The sequence below is a fragment of the Pyxicephalus adspersus genome, chromosome 3, assembly GCF_032062135.1.
Source record: "Pyxicephalus adspersus chromosome 3, UCB_Pads_2.0, whole genome shotgun sequence".
Classification (NCBI taxonomy): Eukaryota; Metazoa; Chordata; class Amphibia; order Anura; family Pyxicephalidae; genus Pyxicephalus; species Pyxicephalus adspersus.
In genome coordinates this window covers 79,214,114-79,241,168 of record NC_092860.1, presented here as the reverse complement: position 1 = coordinate 79,241,168, position 27,055 = coordinate 79,214,114, and the positions used below count along the sequence as shown (strand labels likewise).

Here is a 27,055-nt window from a genome sequence, read left to right as displayed (position 1 = left end):
GGAATGCCTTTTCAGATGAGCATGTAGATTGGATGAACACTTGAAAATAAAGGGATCTTAGATCTATATTTGAATAGAAACCAATATATTTACTGTTTTTGTGTTTGTTTGTTTTTTTATTGTTTGGCCAGTGGAGTTTGTCTTAAAGTTTTGCTGACATTTTGGTAATCTGTGTAATTGTTTTGTTAGGTGCCAGTAGGGTAACAATTTTCTTTTTTGTGTCCGTGGATAAAAAGAACCCTTGCTCCAAAGTGAAAAGTCACCAAGTACAAGTGGGCAGACTGCAGGCAATATTTTGAGTTGTTACAAAAGTAATTGCCATTCTTCAGGATTGAGTGTATTAATGTTTATCTACTTTTTTGAGTGGCCAATGAGGCCAAACATCCAAAATCTGTGTGGTGCAATGACGGATTACAGAACATCAAGGGGTCCTGGTGGCTATAGAAGTTTATAATTAGTGAATTTAAGTTTTTATTCTTCCCAATGTTCTTTAAAATTCAATTACTTCTTCCCACATGTGTTCCATATTTGTTCCACAAACTAATATCAGAAGCAAACTACAAATGCACCCATGGCATAAATTCCAAATTTCCATATGCATCATTGCTAAAATTTTTTATTTGAAATGCAATCTATATATGCTTTGGGTAATTATATATTATTAAATTGTAAACTTTTAAAGAATAAATGGCAGCTTTAGATTTCATCGTGGTAATGAATTATATAGAATCTTTTTGAGGAATAAAGTGATGGTCTCCTTTTGGGACTTTGCAAAACTCAGAAGTCAGGTAGCCAATATAGCTAAAAATATTTTTGTTTTAATGGCAGTGGAAGCTCATATTTCCTGGCTTCTTTAAAGACCCTATATATTTAATTTTAGTTATATTATTTTTAAAGTGTATGTCAAATGACCTTGTCTCATGGCATTTAGTCTCCCTGTAAATATATATGATGATATAATTACCAGGGAGTGAGAGTGCTGTTGTGCACCACCATCTTGAATATGAAATGATCAGCCTCAGGCAGACTCAAAGCTGTCACTTACTAAATGCACTAACGTATTCCCCTGCTATCATTTATTTATGTTTGAGGCTTACTAACCAGCCTGTCATATATCTGCTGACAGGACAGAAAGACTGATGGAAAGAGCTTTTACACAGCACACCACTAAATGCTATTAATGACCACTCAATCTGCCACTTCTTTTTTTATAACATTATGGGTGTACAAATCTTTAACTGATCTTGCCTGAAATCCTACTATTTGCTACACAAGTAGCTGTGAAGGCTCCTGGTATAGCAGCAAGGGGAGGGGAAAGGAGCATGGGCCAGCACGGACAGGTATTTTTTAGAACATTTCCAGGAAGCAGCCAGATTTTTCCAATTGCACTGTGACCACAACATTGGGAACAAAACCTGGAGGCAGGGTCTCTATAAAAGGTGTGTTTTGACTACTAAGGGACAGTTTCTGAATTTTACTCAGATGAAATTTCCAGAACTGGACTGGTCCTCTTGCTGTAACACCTTTTCATATTAGCTGTAGAGTATTGATGTGGTGATACAAGGTTCAGGTTGTTCTTTGAGACTGCATTTTTCCAGTGTCTCCTCCTCTTTCCTTTTCATCTCCATTATATAATTTAGTAATTAGGCAATTGGGAGTCAACCCTAAAATACAGTGTTTTCTTTAAGGCAGCCAGTTTTTTTTTTTATTATTATTTTAAACCATGATATGTGATCCATGTTGAAGTGTTTTTTCTCAGTTTCAAAAAATGATTATAGTGAATTAATATTCTAATTAGTTAATTATTTTTTTTTTATATATTTCAATGATTTAAAAGGGGGGGGGTAGCAAAATAGTGGAGAAAAACAAATAACAGCATATCAAGAAGAACCATTTGTAACAGTTACATATGCAATGACATTATAATCCAGAAATGATCAAAATACCAACATACCGAAGATTGATGTTTATATACAGCACCCAGCAAGGTGATACTTTTAACACACCAAAATACTGATTTGTGGATAGGAGGATTCTGTCATTGTCTCAATGAAAAATTATTCATTTTAGTTTTTGAACTCATTTTGACAGGAATTGTTTGTACAATCATCTGTTTCATAATCTCAGAAACAACAAGCTAATGCTATTACTAGCAAAAAATATAGAAGACTTTAATCTAGAAATACCGTACGTGGCTAAATTTATGTTTTAAAATTATGAAAGCCTGTCCCATCACAACCTCAAAATAAAGAATGTAATGGAAAACAAAAAGAGGAATATACAACTAACCAAAAAGTTCTGTAGAATTGTTTTGCTACAATGGTAATACCACACAGAAATCCTTAATGGCATTTTTTCATCAGTCATTTTTTCTTGATAAATACTTGGAAACTGACTAAACAAATACATTTTTAAATGTCCATTTGCTTTCTGTACAGCATTTAAATGATAACTTTTTTTCACAATTTGGTGTGAATTTAAGTAAGCTGCCTGGAGATTGAGGGCACCAATGTTAAGTGTATGTTAGCTCTCTGTGCATATTTATATATATATATATATATATATATATACACACCTGTAAGGTGAAAGGTAAATTGGGGGGCTTTTTGACATTACATAATTCCAGTGTTCTGGGCTGGGCTTTCTTTCACTTCCACATTCTACATAAAAATTTAGTGGAAATGAATGTCTTCAGACTGAAATGCTACCATTGGACAAATTTCATTCTGTTTTTTTGTTCTGGTGTCATCTGTAAAATTTTGAATTTACGGTCACATTTTGGAAAGATAGAGAGAAGGGTTTCAACCATTCCTTATTCTCCAAACTAAATAAAAGGGGGTTTTGGTTTCAATAATTTTTTATTGGTTTAAATAAAAAAAAGAAACAAATTAGAAACATTGCACATAATCACAATATGACAGATTCTATACACAAATAAAGGGAAAAGGGAAAAAAGGGTACAAGGCAACCGATGATACTGGGGTACAAGATAGAGGTTTAATAATGAAAAAGGGGGTTTGTATATAGACCCTTTTGTATATATAAATATTATTTATATTATAAAGGCAAAGCCTGTGACCCTACTTATGTTATATGTGTATGTTTGTAATTGTGCTTACAAGAATATTCTGTTTTGATGGAAACTAAACCTACAATTGTTTGGCTCTTAATTAACATCTTTTGAATGCTTTTTAATAAACCTCACTTCCAATCAATTCTTAGATAAAAGGTTTAGGACTTTAAAGTTGTTGGTGTACTGGCCTGTAATTATTTATCTTGGACAGTGAAACAATGCCCATTTGTCTGAATGATATCCAATGGTATAATTAAAGAGGAATGAAGGGTCTCCTTGCAGTAACTAAAGGGTAAAGGCACATTTGCCCACTTATATAAACTCCTAGTTGAAGTAAATAAGTCAGACACATTGCTGGTCTTGTAATGTCTGCTCACGTGCTTGGCTTCATCCTTTCTCTTATGAAACCCAAATCTGAAGTTAGAAAGTCTAACTTTATTTATCCTAGTCTACCATCTTTCTTGGGATTTGAGCTGACTGAGATTCTTACAGAAGGTAAGCAGACACAATATTTCAGACAGTATGGTATTAGACTTTTGTTTTCTTTGTGAGTTTAGAGAACTTTTAATGTTTTGGTACACATAGCACACAACTTCCTTCATAGAACATTCAATGCATGAGAATATTGTTTTTTATGTTATTTTGCCAAGGTTTGAGATGTTAAGGCAGCAAATTACCAACTGGCATACTTAAAAAGTGGTTAATGTGACTTTCACTATACATTCACTGGTAGAAAATCAATCACTGTCATTTAAAATGCATTTACCAGGAAAGGTCACCTGCAGTGAACATTTGTTGAATGTCAGACTAACTGCTTTATAAATATACCCTGAAGTGATTATCCTCATAGATATCTTTTTTTCCTTATACTGACTACTGAAGTTGATGCTCTTCCCTTTGTTTTGCTATCACAGGCTGGTAAAAATGATCCACTCCTGTTTTAACAGCAGAAAGACAACAAAGTGGTTATTGTGGTACTGATAATTGTTTTCTTCTTTTTGTCTATCGGAAGCACTACCACAATAAAGGGGCCCAGTAATGGCACATTTAATGGAGCATGACAGACAGCAAAATACATAAAGTATAATTGTAACGTGTTTTCTGAAATCTTTTAAAACAATATATCAAGTGTATTCTTAGGTTGGTTGGATTCTTTCTAATTTTACCCTGACAACTGTGAGTGATTTGTTGACAGTTAAGCAAGTTGAAAATTCTTAAAGTTTTGTTAAAAGTTTTGTTGCTTGAACACTATACATTTCATACTTGTTGTTTAGGAATAAATAGTTGTCATATCTTCTAACTTACTTATATAAATAATAAAACCTTACTTTGTATCCGTCTTGAATACTGCATTCAGAGAAGGTATTATAATTATTCAGACTTTGCATGTAAATGCTATTGTAGATCATTTTACCTTAATAGTTGAATCTTCTTTTATCAATTATTTATCTGTTTATTTTTATAGATCCTAATTACCTGATGGCCAACGAACGTATGAATCTCATGAACATGGCAAAATTGAGTATAAAAGGCCTAATTGAGTCTGCACTTAATCTGGGACGGACCCTGGACTCTGACTATGCACCTTTGCAGCAGTTTTTTGTGGTGATGGAGCACTGTCTAAAGCATGGCATAAAAGGTATGGCTAAACAAATTCTAAGTGTAAAAGAATGCAATATGGACACATATTCTGTAAGTTAGACAATTTTTTGTTATCAGAGTTTATGAAAACACATTCTGCACACAGCCATGCACTGTTTAATCTGAAACCCATTCAGTATACAGTGACTGAAAGTTGTCACAAACTAGTCATTAATACCTTGATCTTCACGACATGCATTTTTGTGTTTGTCTATTCTTTTCTAGCTAAGAAGACGTTTCTTGCGCAGAATAAGTCCTTCTGGGGTCCTCTGGAACTGGTAGAGAAACTTGTACCTGAAGCTTCAGAAATTACAGCTAGTGTGAAGGATCTACCTGGTCTCAAGTAAGTTGAATTCTTTGGCCTAACTTTCACAGTGTGATCCTCCATGACTGCAGAAGTTATGGGATGTTTTTCTCTTTTTTACAGAATACAAAAAAATATGTTCACATCAGGAAGGGATAAAAACAAAAAAGGGGCCTCATTTTTTAATCTAGTTTGAGTCAAGTGCTCCTAAACAGTCTTCACCTTATGTACCTGCATGATGCCCGCAAGAACCTGCTTTGGCCTTCAGATTAGTAATCTCCTCAGATTCTAGGTGGAGACTGTACATAAATTATACAGTCCTTCTCATTTTGTTGTCAAATGCTGGAAGCCTGTGATTCCCCCTTATGCTACTGATATTCTATAGCTGCTTAAAAAGAAAGGTGCGTTCCACTTGAAAAGCAGTAGATCTTAATCCTAGCCAGATGTTGAGGACCAATAGTGATAAGCCCTGCACCACCAATATCTGCTCCACATTTAGAAAACTTTGGTAAATTCTGAATTGTGTGACAACAATTTTATTTGCATATTCTTTATTAACTATTTTTAAAAATCATTATTCCATACATTTTCTTTTTACATTTTTTTTAGGACACCTGCTGGCAGAGGGCGGGCCTGGTTACGTCTGGCACTAATGCAGAAGAAGCTCTCAGAATACATGAAAGCCCTTATCAATAGGAAAGATCTCCTAAGGTAACTTGGCTTGAATTCAAGCAAAAACCTATCTGTGATTGTAAAAAAAAAAAAAAAAAGAAAAAGCTGGTTGTAGCTGGTTATTAATTAACTAGGTTGCCTGCCAGAAATGCACCCTTTTAAGTGACTTGATATGGAGCACTAAAAGGAAATCAACAGAAAACATTATCAAACTAAAGCTTTGAAAATATTTTTTTAAATCTGACCTTGTCCATTAGGCATTGCTGCTCTCCTTGTTTTCTTTTCTTTCTTTCTAAAATCTGTCAGTGTAAGCTATGCACGACAAGCAACAGACAGGTTGGTTGTAGCAAAAAGTTGTTAGTGTTGGTCTTTGGTGGCCCATTTCCCTCAGCTTCCCTGACCTGACCTTGAGGGTTTGTTTTATGTCATCCTTTGGGTCTGTCATTTTCGAACAGATACATCTGGACCTTAACAGTAAGTAACTTTGTATTGACCATATCCGAGCTCAAGTGTTGTATGATTGGAGTAAAGCTGGAACTTATGTTCACTGAGAAAGCTTTGCTTTGCATAATAAATGTCAGGAATGTAATAAAACTTCCTTGAAGTCATTTTTAATTTTGTTTTTTAAGTCTTATCTTGTTTGGTCATAACATATACAAGATATAAAGAGAGCCAGGGTCACAGCGAAAGAAAGAATTTCCATCATGTATTAAAAGTCTATACACTTAACACACAGGTTTATAAGGAATATTTGACAAGAGTTCAGCCTTCTCTTCATAAGGAACTTGCTGAACTCTATAGAAATTATCAGTGTACATGCAGTAAAATTTACAATAACTATGTCATTACCACTTGATTCCTAAATGTTTACAAAACCATTTTAACAATTACCAGGATTACAGGTGCAGAGAAATTATTATCATGCACCGTAGTTCTCTCTTCCAAACCTCGTGTGCATATTGTGTGCAGTGCCAACTTTGTTCTATTCAAATTGCTAAAAACAGTGCTCGGAAGCTAAGCAGGGTTGAGCCTGGTAAGTACTTGGATGGGAGACCACCTGCGGATACTCAGGACGGTGGCCATGGAAGTCGGAACAGGGGTGTGTAACAATTCGCCTGGCGAATCAACTAGCACTGAAAATGGATGGCGCTGGAAACCTACCATGGAGATAAAATAAGTTTTAATTTAGATAAAACCTAAAATACACCCTAATATATATTCTTTAAAGTTCATCTGAAGGCACATGTATGACACAGCAGTTCACTGAGAGGGTTTTAGCATTGGACACTGGAGTGCTGTCAATCCAGAAATCAGTGGGCTAGGCATGGCCAGGTGCTAACAGACAAGTTACACACGTGTGAATCTACAGTGATGATAATGCTTCTGCACCATCTCTTCATCACACTGTAGTGAATGCAGGCACAACCTATTTCAGGTGTAAAAGCACTTGTCTGAATTCAGGAGCAGTGCAGTTTAAACCACAGAAGACAGTGATGTCCAGCAAAAGATCAGTAGGTATTTGTGGGACTTTCCAGGGGGACTAAGAGAAAAGTGTAGATTTTTTTTTTGTTACTTTTCCCTGAAACAGCCCTGTGCACTGTCACTCCTAACCATTTAAAGGAATAGATCTTTTCCATCCATTTTTCCCAAAAACATCATAGTCAAAAATGTATTTGAATAATGACAGCAGGTGCACAATGCTGTAGAATGCAGAATCCGAGAAGAGCCAGACAAAGCATTAAATGTCCTCTTATTGACCACTAATTATGTGGAGTGTATCCGGCACAAATAATGAAAGTACATGGGACTAATGTGACAGCTGTGCTACAAACGCTAAGTGTTCTGTGACGTACAAGGCCTGCTTTGTATCATATTATCCTCTCCTGGATCACCATACAGATCTCATATAGTATCTGTGATTACATTAGCAAACTTTCTGTATTTTAGCCTTGTTTGCGGATTGGCTTTGATCCTTTAAACCTTGTGTAAAGAAAACACTTTTTTTGCCTTGGGTGACTACACATACTTGTTGCATCTTATCTATAGGGGAGCAGCATTGTCACCCAAGGCTGCTTTACTGATTTAGTAAAAGAACACCTCCAGAGGGTTGAATTGTAGCTCACAGAAGAGATCTGGGAAGGCTGTTCACCTTGTTTGAAATGTATGTTCAATGCATAGGATGTTACACAGTCCTGGACATTTTTAATTTTATAGTGGGACTTGAGGTTTGTTAACCAGTATGGGATTATCATGCCCTTTCTTCTATAATTATATGATAAGCAGAAGCTTATATAAACTAATGCTATGTAACAAAGTAGATTCAAACACATCAATAAATGTTACGCTTTATCTGAAACTAGCGATTCAGTCAAACTTTGTTCTTTTGGATTTGACTGATTGGCTTCTGGATACAGCAGCCATCAGATGTCTGACAAATAGTATGGAATATGTAGCCACAAGTTCACTGTCTTTTTATTGTACCTGAGGTTCCTAAGTATGGAACATTGCAAACACATATGCATTTAAAATTTGTATTAATCACTCTTTTCTTTTTAGTGAATTCTATGAACCAAATGCTCTAATGATGGAAGAGGAAGGGGCCATTATTTCAGGCCTTTTGGTCGGACTCAACGTGATTGATGCTAACTTCTGTATGAAGGGGGAAGATTTGGATTCTCAGGTATTTATATAACAATCTAGCATAGTACATTCAACTTTAAACATTTGGTCATGAAACTGTTGTTTGTATCCATTTGCCAACCAAATCTTTCCTTTTTTTATTTTATTTTTTGACTAGGTTGGAGTAATTGATTTTTCAATGTACCTTAAAGAAGGTCCTATAGCCAAATGCAGTGAAGGGTAAGTGTAAAGCAATATACCAATATATTTTGCAATTAATTGATCCTTGAACAGAAGCCTAGAAAAAGAAAACATGATTTAAATTAGTTTATTTTCCTAAAGCATATTTTCATCTTTACTGTGTTAAGGGACTTCTTAAAAATTAGGATGCGTATTCTACCACCCACCACATCCTTTAATTTACTGGTCTGCATACATGTGGCCATTAGGAATATTTCTCAAAAGTGTAGGTATAAATTCCCAGACTCTTCAAGTTTTTTTTCAAGAGATTTAGTGTTTTTAATAGTTTAAAGACCTTGCTATAATGTTGACATCTTTGGAGTGTAAGTATATCTGAAATTGTTGTATTTGTTATATTTTCCTTTGTTTATAAATAATAACAGTGGATTTTGCCCTATCTTTGTATTACAAGACCTTGAAATGTCATGGTCTTTGCCCAGATCAGAGTAAAAATTCAGAAGGAAATGAAGCATAACATGACTACACAGCATGGCTTATTACCGACATGCTTTTACCTGACATTCATCATGAGACAAATATCAGCCCATCCACTGCTAGGAGCAAATCTCTTCCTAGCCAGAATGAATCATCTTGCTATATGCCATCTTTATGGCTGCTCCTTTAGTTTTAATTTCAGTAGTTGAAAAGAAAATAGATTTTGTAGACACATGGTATGTCAAGACTCCAAAAATAATGGAGCCGATTATGGAAAAAATACTGTTAACAAATAAATGCAGTTATTTAAAAAAATGTGTCCAATAAGATTTAAAAATTAGATTCACATGTCTGATAATACAAATCCCTACTTACTTGTGTTTTGTTAAAACTTTGTGTGTCTGCACACAGAAAAAAAAACATAAGACTTATAGCTGCACCACCAATATAATAAAGATTGAGAAAATTAATAACTTTACTTTTTGACTAAAATTCTATACATTTGGAGATCTGTACACTGGAATTTGTTGCCCACTGCATTGTCAATAGTTATGTACTGATAACAACTGTTATACAAAGTAAAAATGTAGACATAGAAATGTGGCCCTACTATGATAAATTATATTTACATATTATATTTTTTTGTTTTCTTCCTTACATAGAGATGGACAGATAACAGCTATTCTTGATCAGAAGAACTATGTAGAAGAACTAAACAGACAATTAAGGTAGAGTATAACAATGTGGTGTTGCAGTTTCTACATGTTCTTCCTGAATCACAGGCCTTACAGATTCATATATACATTGTATCTGTCTATTTATCATCACAAAATTTTACAAAGTGTCTGTATATATCTTTTTTATTTGGGCTTTTCAAATCCCTTAAAACAAACAGGAACATAACAATCAACTCCTAAAGTCCTAAACAGCACTGGATTTATGTTGCAAAACCAGCAATCCTTTGCATCTGGAGCAGGCTGGCCATTTACAGTATAGGCTTAGGAGTCCTTGCTCCAAACATACACAGCCCTGGCCCTTCTTCATCTTGGCAATAACAAGCTCCCCACCTCCCACAGTTTATATGCATTGCCTGAGTTTCAGCTTGAATATTGCCCAACACAAATCCATACATGGATGCTGGGGCCAAATAACTAACTTAGCTCTTCCTTGGCCAGGTCCAAAAACCTAAATCGGCTTTTGGAAATGTTGGGAGAAATCTTCTCTTAAGCCTTTACCCTAATTAGCAACCAGATTTTCATTTACTTTTAATGGTATTCAAATTATTATTCAAATTCAAACTAGGAAACACAGCATAACACAAGGAATAAACAAAACATAGCAATAAGGAAACTAATGGGATGATCCCAGTTCAAAAGTTTGCATATCCTTAGGTATTGCCCCCTGTTGTATTCTGTATATTCCCATGGACCCATTTATACATATTTCTGTAGTCATTACCTTTTTTGTGTTCTGAATTCCAGTGCCACGGTTAACAACCTTCAGGCAAAAGTGGATGCACTAGAAAAGTCTAACACAAAACTAACAGAAGAGGTATGTGTAAATTGTATTCTTGACATGTTTAGTTTGTTTTTTTGATTGTATTTATTTGTTTACAAACCTTATTGCTGTATTTTGTAGTATTACTTTTTACAGTATGATGTCTTTATCTGTGCATCATCTAAGAAAAATGGAGACAAACTGCGTGGCTGCCAGTTGTCAAAGATTGTAATGCAAACTGATCCATCTACTGACTTAGAATGCTAGGTGTCTTGCTAATCCATTGGTGAATATGTTTGTAATTTACTTGATTGTTCATGTTACACTTATGTCTGTTTGTTTTTTTTAGCTTGCAGTGGCAAACAACAGAATCATTACCATGCAGGAGGAGATGGAGAGAATGAAAGAAGACAGTACATATTTCTCCAAGGTGGGGTACTTTTTACGGAGAATAAGCAGCATGTTGCACGTTTTGCTTTCTTTTTTACATTGGTAGTTCATAATAAAAATATAACCTTCCTCCTTTTTTTTCAGGGTAATAAGCAAGAGAGGACTGCAGATGGGCAGATGCTAAGTGATGTTAGGAAACACTTAAAAGAAGAAACTCAGTTAAGACTGGTATGTTTAACTTTTCAATACGTCCCTACTATGAGTTTACTAGATTATCTCTGAAAATATATGTATACGTGTGTGTTTCTATAATCCTCTCACAAATATGGATCTAAGCTATGGTTAAACAGATCAGCTTTAGTTTGCACAGATTTCTAATTTGCATCCTCTACCCCCTGCCGAAATAGTACATCACTGGTATATTTTAGCCAAAGGGAAGTTTGGCATGAAATAGGATATTTCTATAACTTTAGCTTTTTATATACCTTAGTTCTTGTATTTGTTTTTCATATGGTAAGCTTTGATTGTCCAGATATGTGATGTGTGTTTACTTTAATAAGCACAGAGCAATAACCACAATGAATTAGGTATTCTCATTAGGGATAACATTCTGGTAAAAGTGTGTCATATATTTGTAAAGATGTAAGAGAAAGCGTACACGTTAGGATTATAGACAGTAAAGCTTTTAAATGCATTGGGGAGAAAAAAAAACAAAAAAAAACAGGTGGGACAACCCTGTGTAACTGGTTTATATAGTACTTTTGTGTGCCACATTTCACCAGCTGCATATTAGATAGTTCAGAACAGGCTTTTCTTAACCTTCGTGCCTTAGTAGATGTGTCATTGAATATTGATCTAAGACCACATCCATTTTCAGCATTGGAAAGTAAGAAGCTAAGGAAAGTACCATCTGCCATCTGGTATATATTGTAATAAAATTGTAATTTACTAAACCAATCAAATAAATCAAAGGGAGAAAGAAAAACTGTAAAAGACCAAATGATTCTTTGAGTAGCTTCCAGATTTGGAAATGCAAGCATATTGCGTTATTTACTGGAAAATCAAGAAACAATATTTGGGCAGAGCCAGCAAATATCTATTCATGTAAAATGTTGCACTGCAGAGAGTTGATGAGGTTTATTAGGGCAGCGGTCGCCAACCACCAGTGATCTGCGGAAAAATTTGGGGGGTCCGCGGCTCTGGTTGGGGCACCTCCGAGCAGGGTCAAGAGAAAGACCCCGCTGGGGGGACGCACCGGCCCTCCAAGCAGTTCTCAGGCTCAAGGAGGTGGGCAGGCTGTGTCCTTGCACCCCCACTTTCATATTGCAGGCTCAGATCTGGGACGGGATAGTGGGCGGTGTTGTGTCATAAAGATGTCACTCTGAGGGAGGTTTCTCCCACTTTGAGTGACACAGTGCTCCCCGCGCATGCGTGGTCGGGAACCAGTGATTTAGTGGTCCGCAGAACCGAAAAGGTTGGCGACCACTGTATTAGGGTGTACAATTGAAAGAATGGCAACAATGCATGTGTATTGTTACATGTAGCAATAATGTCCTTTTAGAGTCTCTCCACACATTCCAAATACTTCTTCAAAGCACACATGTTGATGTAAGATGCTTTAAGGCAGCTCATTCATTTTGAATGGGCTGACAGTGCGCAATAATGGACCAAAAATAGATATGCAGCAATTTTTTGTTAGTGCAGTGCACACGCAGCATGATACTGCATTACTGTTTGTTGTAGTACACTGCGATGTGTGTGCATTAAATCTGCAGTGCTATTGTAAATCTGAATCATGTAATGTATAAACATTCATTGTGGTAATGCACAGGTTACTGCATGCACACCAAAGTGAAATTATGTTTCTTGATGTTTGTTGTTAACTGTATGTGATATATATAAGTCTAAATATGTTTGTTGTAATTATTAAATAGAATACATCTGTTCATATTTTAATTTATATTTTTGCATCTATTACAGGATATAGAAAAAGAATTAGAAGTGCAGATAGGAATGAGACAAGAGATGGAAATGGCCATGAAGATGCTAGATAAGGATGTTTGTGAGAAGCAAGATGCTTTAGCAGCTCTCAGACAGCAACTGGATGACCTCAGGGCCTTAAAGCATGAACTCTCCTTTAAACTGCAGGTCAGGAACCAGTACTGGATAAGTCATTATTATGAAATTGCATTTAGGACATAACTAGTCATTGTTAACCTGAATTTGCTGAACCTTTCTCTGCAAAGCATTTTTGACTATACACAGAGATGCATCAGCTACATGCAATTATGCATTATCAACCAAATTGGATTGTTTTACTGTTACTTAGTCTGACCACACAAGTATAGGGAAATAGTAAGTACCTTATGTGTTCACATGTTTTATTAAGCAGGATAGACAGCTCTATCTCCCTTTATTATCTTTACATGAATGTTTTTTTATCATCCATTTTTTCCTATTGTCTCTCACAGAACAGAACACTTTAGGAATGTACGTGCTTTGAAGTTTTGAAAAATGTATTCAAAGTTTCAAACATGTAGTGCTGGTGAGCACAGGTTGCCATGCTGCCCATTTAAAATTATGCTGTAAAAACTAAAACATTGTGAGCAGGCAGGTTCCCTATTGCAGAAGGGACAGGTGATGTCCCTTTTGCAATGAAATAAACTTGCTTGCCTGTTTGGAATTTACATACACTTTTTATATTTTAAGTACCCTCATCTCTCACTGTCCTGTTGTGGCACCAACATCTTCAGAGTACAGAATCTTAGTCCATCTTGACTGACCTGGCCAGAATGGTGTAACTTCTGTACAGGGGGCAAGGAGTTCATTCATTCATTCACAGCAGCCGAGTATGGCTTCACATGCATGCAGGCAGTTGAATTTTTATTGCAGAAGGGACTTTGCCTGTCTACTCTGCAATTAACAACCTGCCTCTTCACAATATTTTATTTTTACTATATAGTTCTGATTTATTACATGTATGGTCAAATTTAGGATATTATTCCATAGTTGCTGCATGTCATGGAATATTATATCCAACAAACTAAATGCCAATTTAAGTTTAATATGTTTTTGTACTCTTCTGAGACCTTCTTTCAATAATAACCACATAGTTTTCTTGGTAGAGTTCTGATCTGGCAGTGAAACAGAAGACCGAGTTAAATAGCCGCTTAGAAGAGAAGACCAATCAGATGGCTGCCACCATTAAACAGCTGGAGCAGAGGTAACAATGCACACCATCATCTATTTATGTCATACAACCTATATACTCTGCATTTTCTTACTTTCTACAGTTCTGATGACCTTATTACCTTTCATTGGGCATATTTTACCAAAGTCATTTTAATACATACCAATATGTTCTAAATTAGGCCCATGGTATTTTTTATATTGCCTTCTTCCTGCCTAAATATCTATTCCAATTAGAGGAGCCAACGTCCTTATTTGCTGTCTCGACTGTCCTTGGCAAAATGTTTTTAATTTGGCATAAATATACTTAAAGCCTTTTCATTTCGAATTTTGGTTAAAATTACTTTAAAGGGGTGTGCCTTTTTATATATGCTTGACTTCTCATCTGCTGTTATTACACTGCTAATACCTCATAATCATGTTTGCTGTATCTCCCTTAAATTGTATAGTAAGCAGTTAAAAGCCCTATTTTGTTTCATTGCTGTCTGTGACCCATTGGCCAGAATTTCCTTACCTTTCTATAGCCTTAAATATCTGCACGGAAAAAAAAGTAAGGAAAATCCCTTTTTAGGGCGACCATACAATCTAATTATTTGATCTCTTTTAGATTTACCTTAAACTATGGATTGCGAGGGCCTGTCTGGTTTCATACTGACTGAACTGTCTGTTTAGATCTGTCGTCATAATACTCTTATTTACATATAATTTTGGTAGCTATAGCAGATCGTACATTCAGATAGTATACTATATGGCTAGCTTTAGACAGTTGTAACTGGAACAAGAAGCCTTAGTGAAAGTTTTCCCCTCTGTTTCTATTCAGATTCATTAGCCCAAATTTTCCCTTTCAAAGAGACAGGAAAGGAAGCATAAAATGCAGACTGGAATATACTGTTCTAACCCTCTCCTTACTCTTTTTTTTTAAAATGTAGTTGGGCTATGATGTTGTTAAACTATGTGGCTAAAGTCTGCTGGTAATATTCAGTAAATTAGGCACGTTTGGTAACATATAACAATCAATCAGAATTCTTCACTGATCTGATACCAGATACCAGAAAAAAAGCAATTTGGATTGTTTGTTATGGGTTTCTGTTCTTTTACATCTTATCATTGCTTTTAAATTTACTTTATTTACTTAATGAGTTACATATCAGTTTGCTGTATGCTGTTTTGGCTTGTTTTTTGCATATAAAGTTGTATTGCATTCCTAACTGATCATCCTTTCTTGCTGTTCTCTGTTTGCTTTATTATTCATTTTCCCTTGCCCTTCATCTGACTTTGTTTATTTTAAACTTTTACAAACTGACAAAACAGTGAAAAGGATTTGGTGAAGCAGGCAAAAACCTTAAGTAGCACAGCAAGTAAACTACTACAGAAACAGAACTAGGTGTTCTATTGAGCAGCCACTGACCAACTCTAACAGTGCAACTTGGTAGCAGGAGGAAGGGAGGAAACCTGCCTAGTTACTAGCTACTACATAGATGTTAAATGTTGCCTACCGTTCATTTGGAAACTGCTGCATTTTGAAGCCATGGCTCCTCTGTTCTGTTAACCTTTTTCTCCCACCCTCTCACTATAGATGGAATCTTTGTTAGAACCCTAAACTATTTGCCAAATAAACTTTTTAAAACCATTTCTTTGTCAACAGTTTGTCATTTTTTGCAAATAGGATGTAGGGAATGGAAATCAGGTTAAAGATCATCATGGTCATTTGAAAAAGGCTGAAACTTGGAATAGCCTTCTACAACCTGTCATAAAAGAAATACATGGTGACCAGAGCTGGCCTCCTTTATTAAATGTTTTGTCACCTTACTGGTTTCCTAACACCCTTGGTTTAGGTATTTTTAATGCACCAGCCTGGAATAATTGTATAAAGTAGTTATGGTACTATCAATTAGAAATATTTCTCAGCTTATTTGTTCCTAAACTGTAATCTAGGAATCTATGAAGCTATTAAATCAAAATGACAACCCAACAATGACATTTTCACAAGGGAAGATTGAGAGCTTCTATGTATGTCTTTGTTCAGGTTCTTTAAAATGGTATAGTAGTTTAGCCCTAACTCTTCAAGGTGTGTCCTATTTTTTGTACTTGTATTCTCACACTGAACTCAGGTGTCAGGCTACAATGTGGGGTTAAGTTATCTCTTGTCTGAGCTCGGTTCTAGTAAGTGACACGCTCTGGGTAATAAATAGAAGTTAAAAACTTCAGTTTCAGGATAAGTTTACGATCATACAGTGCTACAGCTTTAGGTCTGTGTTATCAGCACTGACCTCAGACAGGATAGAACTTCTTGTGCAGACCTTCTATCTAAATAATAACAGAGTACAAGTATAAAAACAAATAGGTGGGGTAAAAAATTCAAATTCAGGTCGGGTGTGGGTGGGGGTAGGTCATGAAATACACAGTATTAGAAATGCAAGATGCTATTGCAAAGATGGCTGTCATTATCATTACAATGATAACAGGGCAATTATAACATGATGGACCCCTAAAAGAACAATTTATTATGTAAAGAATAATACAAGAAATACAAACCCAGAATCTTAACAGTATACTATTGTGGTAGGTAATACATGTCATTTGCCTGATTCACCAATCAATAACTCAATTTCATTATTTTTGGCACTGTTTTGTTAATTTTTCCTGTTTCCCATCCATTCTCATTCTCTAATCTTTTTAACAATATTTTGATTTAAGTTTTTCATTTATATTTTAGTTATGTAAGTTAGCCTTGTCCCTTTCCCCACCACCTCCATTGTTTTTTTTTATATTACCCATTCATGTGGCTTAAACCCAGACTCCGAGTGACAGAGCGAGGGAGACAATCAGCCGAGGAAGCCAATCGTCTCTTCAAACAAGAATTTGGTGACAAGATTGAGAGCCTTCAGCTGGAAGTGGATCAGCTCAGAAAGCAGTGGTGAAGAAATGATTGCTTGCTGTAGTTCTAGTCACAAGCAGCGGTGATGCCTTCATGGCGTTTCTGGTGCCAGCCATTTACCTAACCTCTTGCAGGTGGTGATATCTTTCATTGGAAGCCATAAACCTATTTTATAATGCTGCTCTGTACAGTCATTTTGAATAAATGAAAAAAAAAAAAAAAACGAAAAACTTCCTCTCAGTTGACAATGTCCACTGAAAAATACAATAACGTATAATCGGAGGTGTCACAACCTGCAAAGAAAAATGTGCTAATGAGATCTAATGGGTATTTGGGTAAAATAAAAGTGTGCTCATGGTAGTCACATTTTTAACATGACAACAAGATGTCTTCTTTTGTAGTTGGTGATACATTCAGGCACAGGATCTTTTATCTTATATTTCAAAATCACCCTTTTTGTTATTCATGACTTATGTATATCTTGATGGCACCTAATTCATCATCCACTATGTATTCTGTTTACACCGTCAAAAAATATGTAAACATGGGTGGGACAAGAAAAGCTGGAAGTTGTTTGATTTAATAGTTGGTATTATTTAAATTAGGCCCAATGTATTCTGGGTAAAAGGTTCTGTGCCTGTTTATCTTCTAATTGCTTTTCTCTCTATCGCACTTCTTGTCAACTGTTTACCTAGATATATTCCTAAAATCACTCTTTTTTATTTTAAATTTTTTACTCTTTTTTATTTTAATTTTAAGGATAATCTGGGCTAGCAATGTAATCAATGAAGCTGTCTGTAAAATCTCTATAGACATTTAAATGATATAGATTTGAGAAAAGAAGCTAATATACTTGTTGTGTTTGCCTTACCACAAATCAGTCCTGTTGCTTTACTTACGAGATGCAATCAATGTACACCCTGTATGGAGACCTACAAATACCACATTTAAATAGCAGACGTGCATACTTGATACATAGCAAAAGATTTGGAGGTAACACAGTTATGCAAAAAAAAAATTATGCCTGAATTTCTTCAGGATAGTTTTAAGAGCATATGGAGCATACATTGATGATTGTAGTGAAATGCAGATATGAGTTAAAATACATACAGAAGAAATACATGATAAAATATTTAGTATGGAATCCATACTAGTACCTACATGAAGAAATACAAACCGTAGTTAAATGGACCATATTCTTCATTTACAGCAGATGCTAATATACTGGATTTTATGTAGCACTCTACAAAAACAGCCATTTTTTTTGTAGTGCTGTAATTCTTATTAGGCAAATCAAAGCTGGTTTAATCACTATAACAAATTCACAGGACTTATTTGCTACCTTCTATAGTTCTGAAGTCTATGATCAAGTAAAAACTTATGATTATCTGACCTTTGATTCATTAAACTTATATCAGCACACCATTCCTTTTTTAAACCTGATGGATCTTTAGAGGAAGTAGCACAGAAAATCCTAGACATCATATGCCAATTAGTTTTATTAAAACACAAATATACATTTGTCCTGGTTTTATTTCATAACAGTTAAACTTCCTGAGTTAGTAAGCTTAAGTGATCTGTGATTTCTGTGAGTTTCATAATCCCCCGAAAATCTATATAGGGTAGTTTATAGTAGTTTCTATTTTCTGTAGCATTTTTGTACAGGTAACAGTACTATATAACCATCATAAATAACATAACCAATCAGATGCATACATATATATAAAATCAGATGCACTGACAGACACAAGATTATATGCAAAAATTAACACGTATAAATATATGATATCTCTGACATACATTTATGTATGTGGGGTAACTAAAAGCACTAAAGCCAAAAAATAAATAATACAATATTAAATTCATTATGAAAAACAAATGCTGCCAAGCAGTAAAAATGTCTAGAAATAGGCACTAACCCCCATTATCCTGAATATTGTCTATTTCCTCATGTTCATTTTTGGGGCGTTTAATTTACGGACCGATAAAAATTATTACAAATTGAAATATAGCCTTAATTTTAATGTAATAATCTATTACTACTGTAGTCACCATTACTCTCATTTTTTTGTTATTGGCTCTATTAGAATGATTGTGGGCCAAAGAGTAAATTAAATATTTACTAGTAAGGGATTGCTTAAACATTAATGGTGATAAGGGTGCAGTGGCATTTAATTTAACACAGCTACTTCAACCCACTGTCTGCACTAGACACCAACCAAACAACACACAACACAATCTAAAACAATGAGATATATGTAATTCACTAAGTGAAAGTTCCCAGAAAAGATGTTTCCAATAAAACCGGAAAATACTCTTTACAGTATTCTACAGTAGTCTTACTGCAATAAGGCAGCAGTCACCTGTACCAACTTTTCCAACACTTCCCATAACCTCTGTTTTTCATTTCTGCCTCCTATCTCTCACTATACACCACCAAACCAACCCATCCAGCCTGAACAGTCAGAACTAATTATTATCACATATATGTACGTAACACCAATATATTATTTTGCCAACTGTTCCTAAGAGGAGTTTACAATCTGTATACTTAGTTTCTCCAGGTTCAAGTTTCAAACAGCTATAGTTGTCTGCAAGGCAGTCAGTTGCAACACAATGGAACTATGATTACTGTGATCCAGTAAACCTGAAATGGATCTGGCCCAGGATTAAAAACATTTGCACCCAGCTGCACTGATGAAAGTGTATCCCCTTAAGCCCTGGAGAGCTTTAGTAAATCAGGCTCGATATCACAAAGATGGTAGATATATATATATGAACTTCTGCTCTGAGGGTAATTTGTAGGTATGAACAGGCTTTAGGTTTATATATGATTTCAAATTACTTAAAATGTTTTTTATGGTTTTCATTTACTGTTACCTAAAGTGCAATAAAAGTTTCTTTAGGTCTTTGTCATATGTGGTCAACACTTTTGTGTTGCACTTGACTTCTCTGCATACTACTGCTGTGTGGTTTTAAAAATCTGAAGGTGGAGATATTGAATAAAGTTTAAATTAGCTGATTGCCTTGGTTTGGATGTGGGTAGTGAGAAATAGAGTCCGATGAGGTGGAAGACAGGGGTATGAAAAGAAACAACACATTCCAAGGAAGTAAAGGAGACTTCTGACTTATTACAGAAAAATAATGTCAATACTATATATTTGAATATGAATAGAATGAAACGTATAACCTATGTGAACACCTGGCAGTATATCTTGCTCATAAAAGCATTTTAAACATGCCTTTTTTTAACCTTCTTAACCATCTGAACTTTTTTAAAGTAATTATAAACATCTGACTGCTCTCCATATGTTGTGCAATGCAAAGGTTTGTTGTTTAAGATTGCAAACAATGAATTCTCTTAGCAGTTCTGCTCTAGTGTGTATGTTAGTAGGCCAAAAAGGTTAGACATCATCGTAATAAAATTCCTTTGTGATGTGGCTATGTTTCACAAAGCCCTATTGTGGCTTTCATACATAGACTTTACACCCTGTTTTGAGTATGACTGATAACGGTGGCACTGTTTTACTAGAACAAATATGCACAAAGACAATTCTAATCCAAACCTAACTAACTGTATGTTATATAGGGTTCTTTTACACATTGTACACATTCTTTTACACATTACACACTACCTAAAAACTGTGTGATACGTTAATAAATCATTGTTTTCTATAGTATCAGTCAGGTGTATCTGGTTTTGTACAGTGCAATTCAAACCTACCAGAAGTTTTCTGCTGTTGCCCCTTCAATAGGGATTATTTGCACAGCATTACAAACACTATTCACATAGTTCACACAGAAGCACCCCTTCATAAAAAGGCATACTAAAATATTTTAGCAAATAAAAGGAAAATCGCCCCCACACAGTAGTGCACACTACAGCACTAACATGCAGCTAAACACATTTGTGATCAAAAGGTTGTGGATGAGGTGTCTATGTTTAATAAGATTATTTCCTTACAAAATCCAAAACAAGTAATAATTCTTACATGACATTTTCTCTTAACGCAAATGCTCCTGATATTCTTAATATTTTCATACTTCTTTACAAGTGGTAAATGACCTTGAAACAAACCCTCACTGACCTCTTTAGCAGCATGTACCGAGTAGTAATTCATCTTTAAAGTTTATTTCATAAAGCACTTTCTGCGCAGCAGATCAGCACTCTCTTCAAGGGTCCTCCCCTTCCCCAGCCGCTACAGGTTTGCCAATCTTTAAACAGTAAAAACTGTGCTGTTTTGTCCGCTATCCTGGGTTTCATTGGAGAGGTCTACCCTCACTTTCTGTGAAATAAAGATGTGGAACCATTTAATTCCTATCTGAGTTGCAAACTGAGGCAGTTTCACCCAATCTTGTAAGGATTAGTAATTGTTTTGGTTCTGGCCTAATGCATGGAATGAGTGGGGCTTTCTTGCCCAAGCTTGGCTTCTTGCAAAATTATACAATATTGTATCAACAAATTATTAATTACTTTCTATGTAAATGCATAACTGGTTTTGTTGGCAATACCATTAACTACATATTATTTGATCATTTAGTACTCATTATGAAGCAGAATTAAAAAAGGAAAAAAAACGCTTTTCCCCTGGAAATCAAAAAGAAAAAGAATCCTCTGAAAATAAATACACACCATTGAGAATACCACATCTCCTTCAGAAGAATGCAGCAAAAATGGTAAGTTAGAGCCCTACCCCTTCTGTGCCATCTCAGATTCTCTTTCATGGTTAAACTGGCATGGATAGAGAACCTTCCTGTACAGACAATACTCAATAGATAGAAGAATATAGACCCGAAAATGACTGTACAATTGCTTTTATTTGTAGTATATTTTCTTGAAGCTGGGTTTACAGGTCAGTACCAAGAGCTAATGCAGCACAGAAGATAAGATTTTTAGGGCATATGTAGATGGGCGATCTTGTCAAATGTAGCTGTTCCCATACAGTCCTGCAAAACTCATTAAATTGAAAACATGGTGTTTGACAAGAAAATGCTGCTTGTGTCCTCCTCAGCTTGTTCAAATGCTTTAGAAGACCATGCTGTGTCTTAAGGAAAGCAAAACACAACTGGTAGCATTTTCACAGTTGCTGTACGTCTCAATGTCCATAGTATTACATGTGCTGCACTTTTAATGTGATGAATAAACTACCAGCCCCGATAAATTCCACTAACACTTGCTGTTTGCAGATGACTAATCCCCGACTTTATCAATGTGTAGCCACTGATTTCTGTGGAGAACCCAATATGGTCGATCCTTTACCAGATATTTGACAACCTTCCAAAGAGAAATGGAGACTAAAATCCTTGTTTGTATCTTCCCTAGAAACTCCTAAGTAGTCATGTTCTAATTAGGGTATACCTGCAGTGTAACCACATATAAATATAGACATATAGTTTCATATACCACTATAAACTAAAAAATTAGGAAAAATAATCAAAGCATAAAAACTAGTGTAATATGAATGTTACATTGATATAGCATATGTAAAAAAAGCGAGTATAATTGTTGAAATTTGACATAACTAATCTTTTTTTATAAAGGGTCTTGGAGTGCAGACAGGTTAATACTGTGCTAGTAATGGTTTTCTGCAACTTCTGTTTGTCATCTTCCAGCTCTGCATTTAGCCTGACATGGATCTAATAATGTTGATTTGTTTGCACAGAACGCACATAATAAAGTGGATGGAAATGTGAGGCCTTCTGTGAATGAGGCAGACAGCACTACTCCTACCAAGTATGTTAAACTAGTAGACTGATAAATGTTGTAGTTGAACTGTAATTTCCTACCCTCCAATTATGCAAAATCTACAAACTCCCTCGTTGGAGCCAACATCTTCCTTCACTCTCCTGAGTTGGGAAGCTTCATCATTCTTGAATGAATGAATGAATGAACTGTTCTGCATTTACACACAGTCACTTCCATCATCCTTATGATGGCATGTTACTTGCACTCAACGTTCCACTTTAAATCCTAGATGTGTTGATAGTTTTCTAATAAACTGTTCTTAAAGGGTTAAGTACTACATTTTATTAGGATTAGTTTTTGATATTTAGTAGACTGGAGAAAGGTTACAAACATTGTCAGGTGTTTAATGTCCCCCTTTTTCCAGAGGCTTTGGTCACCAGAACAGGAGGTGCATTTATGATCAAACTTCTTCAGACAGCCATCAAAACACAAGCTCTATCCCTCCTTCCCCATCAAAGGTTCCAAAGCTAACAAAGAATATTTCAGCTAGATTTACATTATATTACTGAATAATTACTTTAATTATCCAGTCGTGTGAAAAGCATCTAAACATGATTGAGTATTCAGAATTCAACAGCAATTTGTTTTTAATATGATTGGATAATTGAGGTTAATATTCAAAAGTCTATCATTTGTGTAAGATATTTAACCAATAAATCTGGGCCCCCCTTTAGCCTTCTAATGTGTGTTTTTTTGGCCAGTGAAAAAGAAGAAAGGCAGATGTGCATACAGCTCTCCTTTTTGGTCTCTATGGCTGTCTCCTTCTTTCAGTTTTAGTGCCCCTGTGTGTATTCAGTGGGTTTTTTAATATCTGTTCTCTGGTTAGCTTCAGTTCAGATATTCACTGTTGCAGGTATTCACATATTTTACATATTTATATGTTCTTTTTTTCAGATTGAGTTCACATACAGTTGACGTAGAAAATGAGGTGTGTATTTCTTTTTAATGTGATATAGACTGGTCTGGCACTAAATATTTTTTGTCCTTTATTATTTTTGATCCGTAAAGTGACCTTGACCTGGTGTGTTTGAAATCTAGTGTCATGTTGAGTCATATTGCTAAAACATTTAGGGAAAGTCCTACCAGTGCTCCAAAATGCCCTTAAAATCTAAACCACAAACCAAGAATGCAATATGTTACAGCTTATTGGATCTTAGATGTTGTGGCTTCCTTAGTTATTGTTTTATTTTTATTAAGTTTTTTTTATGTTTTCCTGGTAATCCTGCCAGTAACATTTTCTATAGTGACAACATTAGTTTGCCGCACTATATCTATGGGGAAGTAACATTGTCACCCTAGACACAAAGGGTCATAACACAAGGAGATGTTCTGTAGGAAAATAGCTGGGAAAGCTGATGACCTTGTTTTAGATTTTAGTTTGAAGCACAGAACTTTACAACAAACAGTTCTTACTGAGAATGTCTTGATAAATTTCACCTGGTTTTAACTGTCTCATGCAATCCTATTCTAAAGTATAACTTTACTGAGAGCTTTCTGAACTTTAGGTATAGGTGTAGTGGTTCAGGATTTAATCAGCTGTCAGGACTTTATTGGTATGTTTAACCTTGAAATAATCCCCCTACCATGGAGATCAGATATTGTCTGGGATACAGACCTTCCTTACCACCACACAAAATATCCATTATGGTGGTACTGACTGAAACCTTGCCAGTCTCCTAATAGAAATGCACTACATGAATTGACTTGACGGTCATGGTGTGATTAGGGAGGGGCTGTGTCTCTCTCATGGTCTTAAATGAATAAACAGCCAGCCATTTCCTCCATAACAAATGCTATAGCATAAATATTGGGGGAAAGGGATGAAACAATCAATAAAAAAATGCCTATGTATTTTAGTGGTGTGAAATTTACCTGAACCTTTACTTAAAATGATTAGTCCACCAAAAAGTAATGTAAAGGCTTAGTCTGGTTTCTTTAATGTCTTGTGCATACACACTGATCAGCCAAAATCTTAAACCCCCTGACTGAATTATTATTAAATAGTAATGATTATCTTTTTAAGAGAGTGCAATATATTAAACAGTAACTAAACAGTCATTTCTTGAAAGAAATGTGTTTGATGCAGGAACAATGGCCAAGATTTAGGATCTTTAACCAATTCCAAATTGTGATAGGTAGACTACTGGTTTAAAGCATCTCCAAAATGATTAGTTTAGCAATAAGGAGAAAGAAAAATAAAACGTGTTTAAGCACAAAGTTTATTACATAGTAATCGGCCACAACTTTAACCTTAGCGGTAACCCCGAGTGTGACTCTTGGTAGAAAAAAGTTGCTGAAAGCGGTAACCCCGAGTCACACTCGGGGTAGGTAAACCTATGGGAAGGTTAGTAAATACAGCATTACCTGATCTGCCGGCGTCCCGCGCCTTCCATCGCCACGATCCCTGTTTTCTTTCTACTTCCTCCGGCTGGCTTCTGCACACGATGAGTCACCGGGGAGTTCCCTGTGACGTCGGTCCATATGTACGTTGCCGGCGGGGTGGGAAATTCAAAATCTATTTGTATTGCATTCAATACAAAATAACTGTATTGAATGCAATACGTTGGATTTATATGTGTAAAAGCAGTACATTGTTTTCGAGAACATTTATATTAAAGTATATATAATAATATGAGTATATTATCTATTTTTTATATATATATATATATATATATATATATAGATATATATATATATATATTTTTTTTTTTTTATGTATTCAATTTAATATTTTTACATGATTTTGTGTTTCAAACTTTATTATACTCGTACTAATATATCATACTGTAAAATACATTTTCATGAAAAACAATGTACTGCTTTTAGACATATAAAACCGGAAAGAAATGAACCGCTAGGGAGGCTAAAACCACGGACATGAAGTTAATAACGTTTGTAATCTTATTACAATGGCACCTGTCAAGTGCTTGGTGAATGTCAGTTATGGAAGATGATGTATTGAAAGCTAGAAAAATGGGCAATTGTAAAGCCCTGAGCAACTTTGATAGTGGTCTAGTAATGGCCAGACTGGGCTATCTTCAAAACAGCATGTCTTCTGGGTTGTTCCTAGTATGCAGTCATTGGTACCCACCAAAAGTGATCCAAGAAAGGCCAACTGGTGAACCAAAAACAGAGTTATGGGTGCCCAAGGCTAACTCATGCACATGGGAGGGTCTAGCCTGCGTGGTTTTATCCCACAGAAATACTTAATGTAGCACAAATTGCTGAAATAAAATATAAAACGGCTATTAGAAATAGTTGTCAGTTATATACAGCACATCACAGTTTGCTATGTATTGGACTGTGCAACCACTGACCCTGTCCCCTGTTCAAAGCACCTACACCTAGCATGAAGATATCAGAAACGGACCATAGAGCACTGGAGCTTTTTTCCATAGATCAATGAAAAAATCTTCTTTTATATCATGTGAATGGCTGTGTGCATGTGCCTAATTACCCTTATGCAGGAGATGGCAGCAAGATGGTAAGAACTTTTGGGGGAGGCAACGTGACCTAAAAGATATACTGCTAACATCTTGATGCCAGATACCACTAGACCTTCCAAGTTTTTGTAGAGTCCAGAGCTGTTTAAACAGCACAAGGGGGACTACACAATATTAGACTGGTGATGTTATTGTTTTGACTGATCAGTGTATCTCTGCCATAATTTTTGACTCCACGAGTGTCTGTTCCAGTATTATTCTATACCCAAAAGTGATCCCTTCCTAATGATCACTGTAAGTGTACAGGCACAGAGATTCCAGCATTTTAGCATCTGCCTACAACGGAAATATTAATTTCACATGGACTGAGATTTTAACAGGGACATTTGATACCATCAAGACTGCAGAACAAACTAGCATTATTCTTCTGGAGAAAACCTGACATCTACTTTCCAGAATGACAAGCAATGTCCACCTAGTGTAAACAAAGACTGACAACTCAGTTATAACACATCAGTTTTACATTTCTTAATATGTTATGGTGAAAATATTATCTGACGTGAAAATAAGATTTAAATCTCTCATTAGGGTGAAGACAATGAAAAAAAGGTCCTTCAGATGTGCCAGCTTTGCCGAGAAGAATCCAGTATATTGCTTACTAAGGTACATTATTATTATTATTATTATTATTATTAATATTAACCACCTGGGCGTGACACTGATGTCTAGATTTCTGTACCAAAAGCGTTACAGGTCATGAAATTTTTTTTTTTAAATTGTAGACCTGTAACTTACAGAAATATGTCCGAATAGGGGTCTAGTAGATATATTGAATATAAAAAATGTTTGAAACACACAATCATGTAAAAAAAAAAAATTACTTTTAATAAAATTAATGGAAAAACACAAAATTCAGCTTAAACAAGAA

At 35.4% G+C, this 27,055-nt stretch overlaps 1 protein-coding gene across 7 annotated transcripts in view; it reads left to right on the top strand.

Annotated features, from left to right (window-relative positions):
- The window catches only part of RUFY3 (RUN and FYVE domain containing 3), a 56,192-nt gene that overhangs the window by 22,065 nt on the left and 7,072 nt on the right, over window positions 1-27,055 (top strand). For 4 of the 7 annotated variants that reach the window (XM_072405375.1, XM_072405373.1, XM_072405376.1 and 1 more), the window contains exons 2-17: window positions 4,539-4,712; window positions 4,940-5,057; window positions 5,628-5,729; window positions 8,247-8,370; window positions 8,488-8,549; window positions 9,647-9,712; window positions 10,466-10,535; window positions 10,831-10,911; window positions 11,016-11,099; window positions 12,852-13,019; window positions 13,997-14,094; window positions 16,858-16,977; window positions 21,480-21,615; window positions 22,602-22,672; window positions 23,579-23,612; window positions 26,716-26,790. In XM_072405375.1, coding sequence (XP_072261476.1) covers window positions 4,553-4,712; window positions 4,940-5,057; window positions 5,628-5,729; window positions 8,247-8,370; window positions 8,488-8,549; window positions 9,647-9,712; window positions 10,466-10,535; window positions 10,831-10,911; window positions 11,016-11,099; window positions 12,852-13,019; window positions 13,997-14,094; window positions 16,858-16,977; window positions 21,480-21,615; window positions 22,602-22,672; window positions 23,579-23,612; window positions 26,716-26,790 — 1,569 coding nt within the window. In that variant the 5' untranslated portion in view covers window positions 4,539-4,552. Of the gene's footprint in view, window positions 1-4,538; window positions 4,713-4,939; window positions 5,058-5,627; window positions 5,730-8,246; window positions 8,371-8,487; window positions 8,550-9,646; window positions 9,713-10,465; window positions 10,536-10,830; window positions 10,912-11,015; window positions 11,100-12,851; window positions 13,020-13,996; window positions 14,095-15,371; window positions 15,691-16,857; window positions 17,073-21,479; window positions 21,616-22,601; window positions 22,673-23,578; window positions 23,613-26,715; window positions 26,791-27,055 lie in introns of those variants that run through there. The other 3 variants (XM_072405377.1, XM_072405378.1, XR_011919909.1) reach the window with 2 other exon arrangements.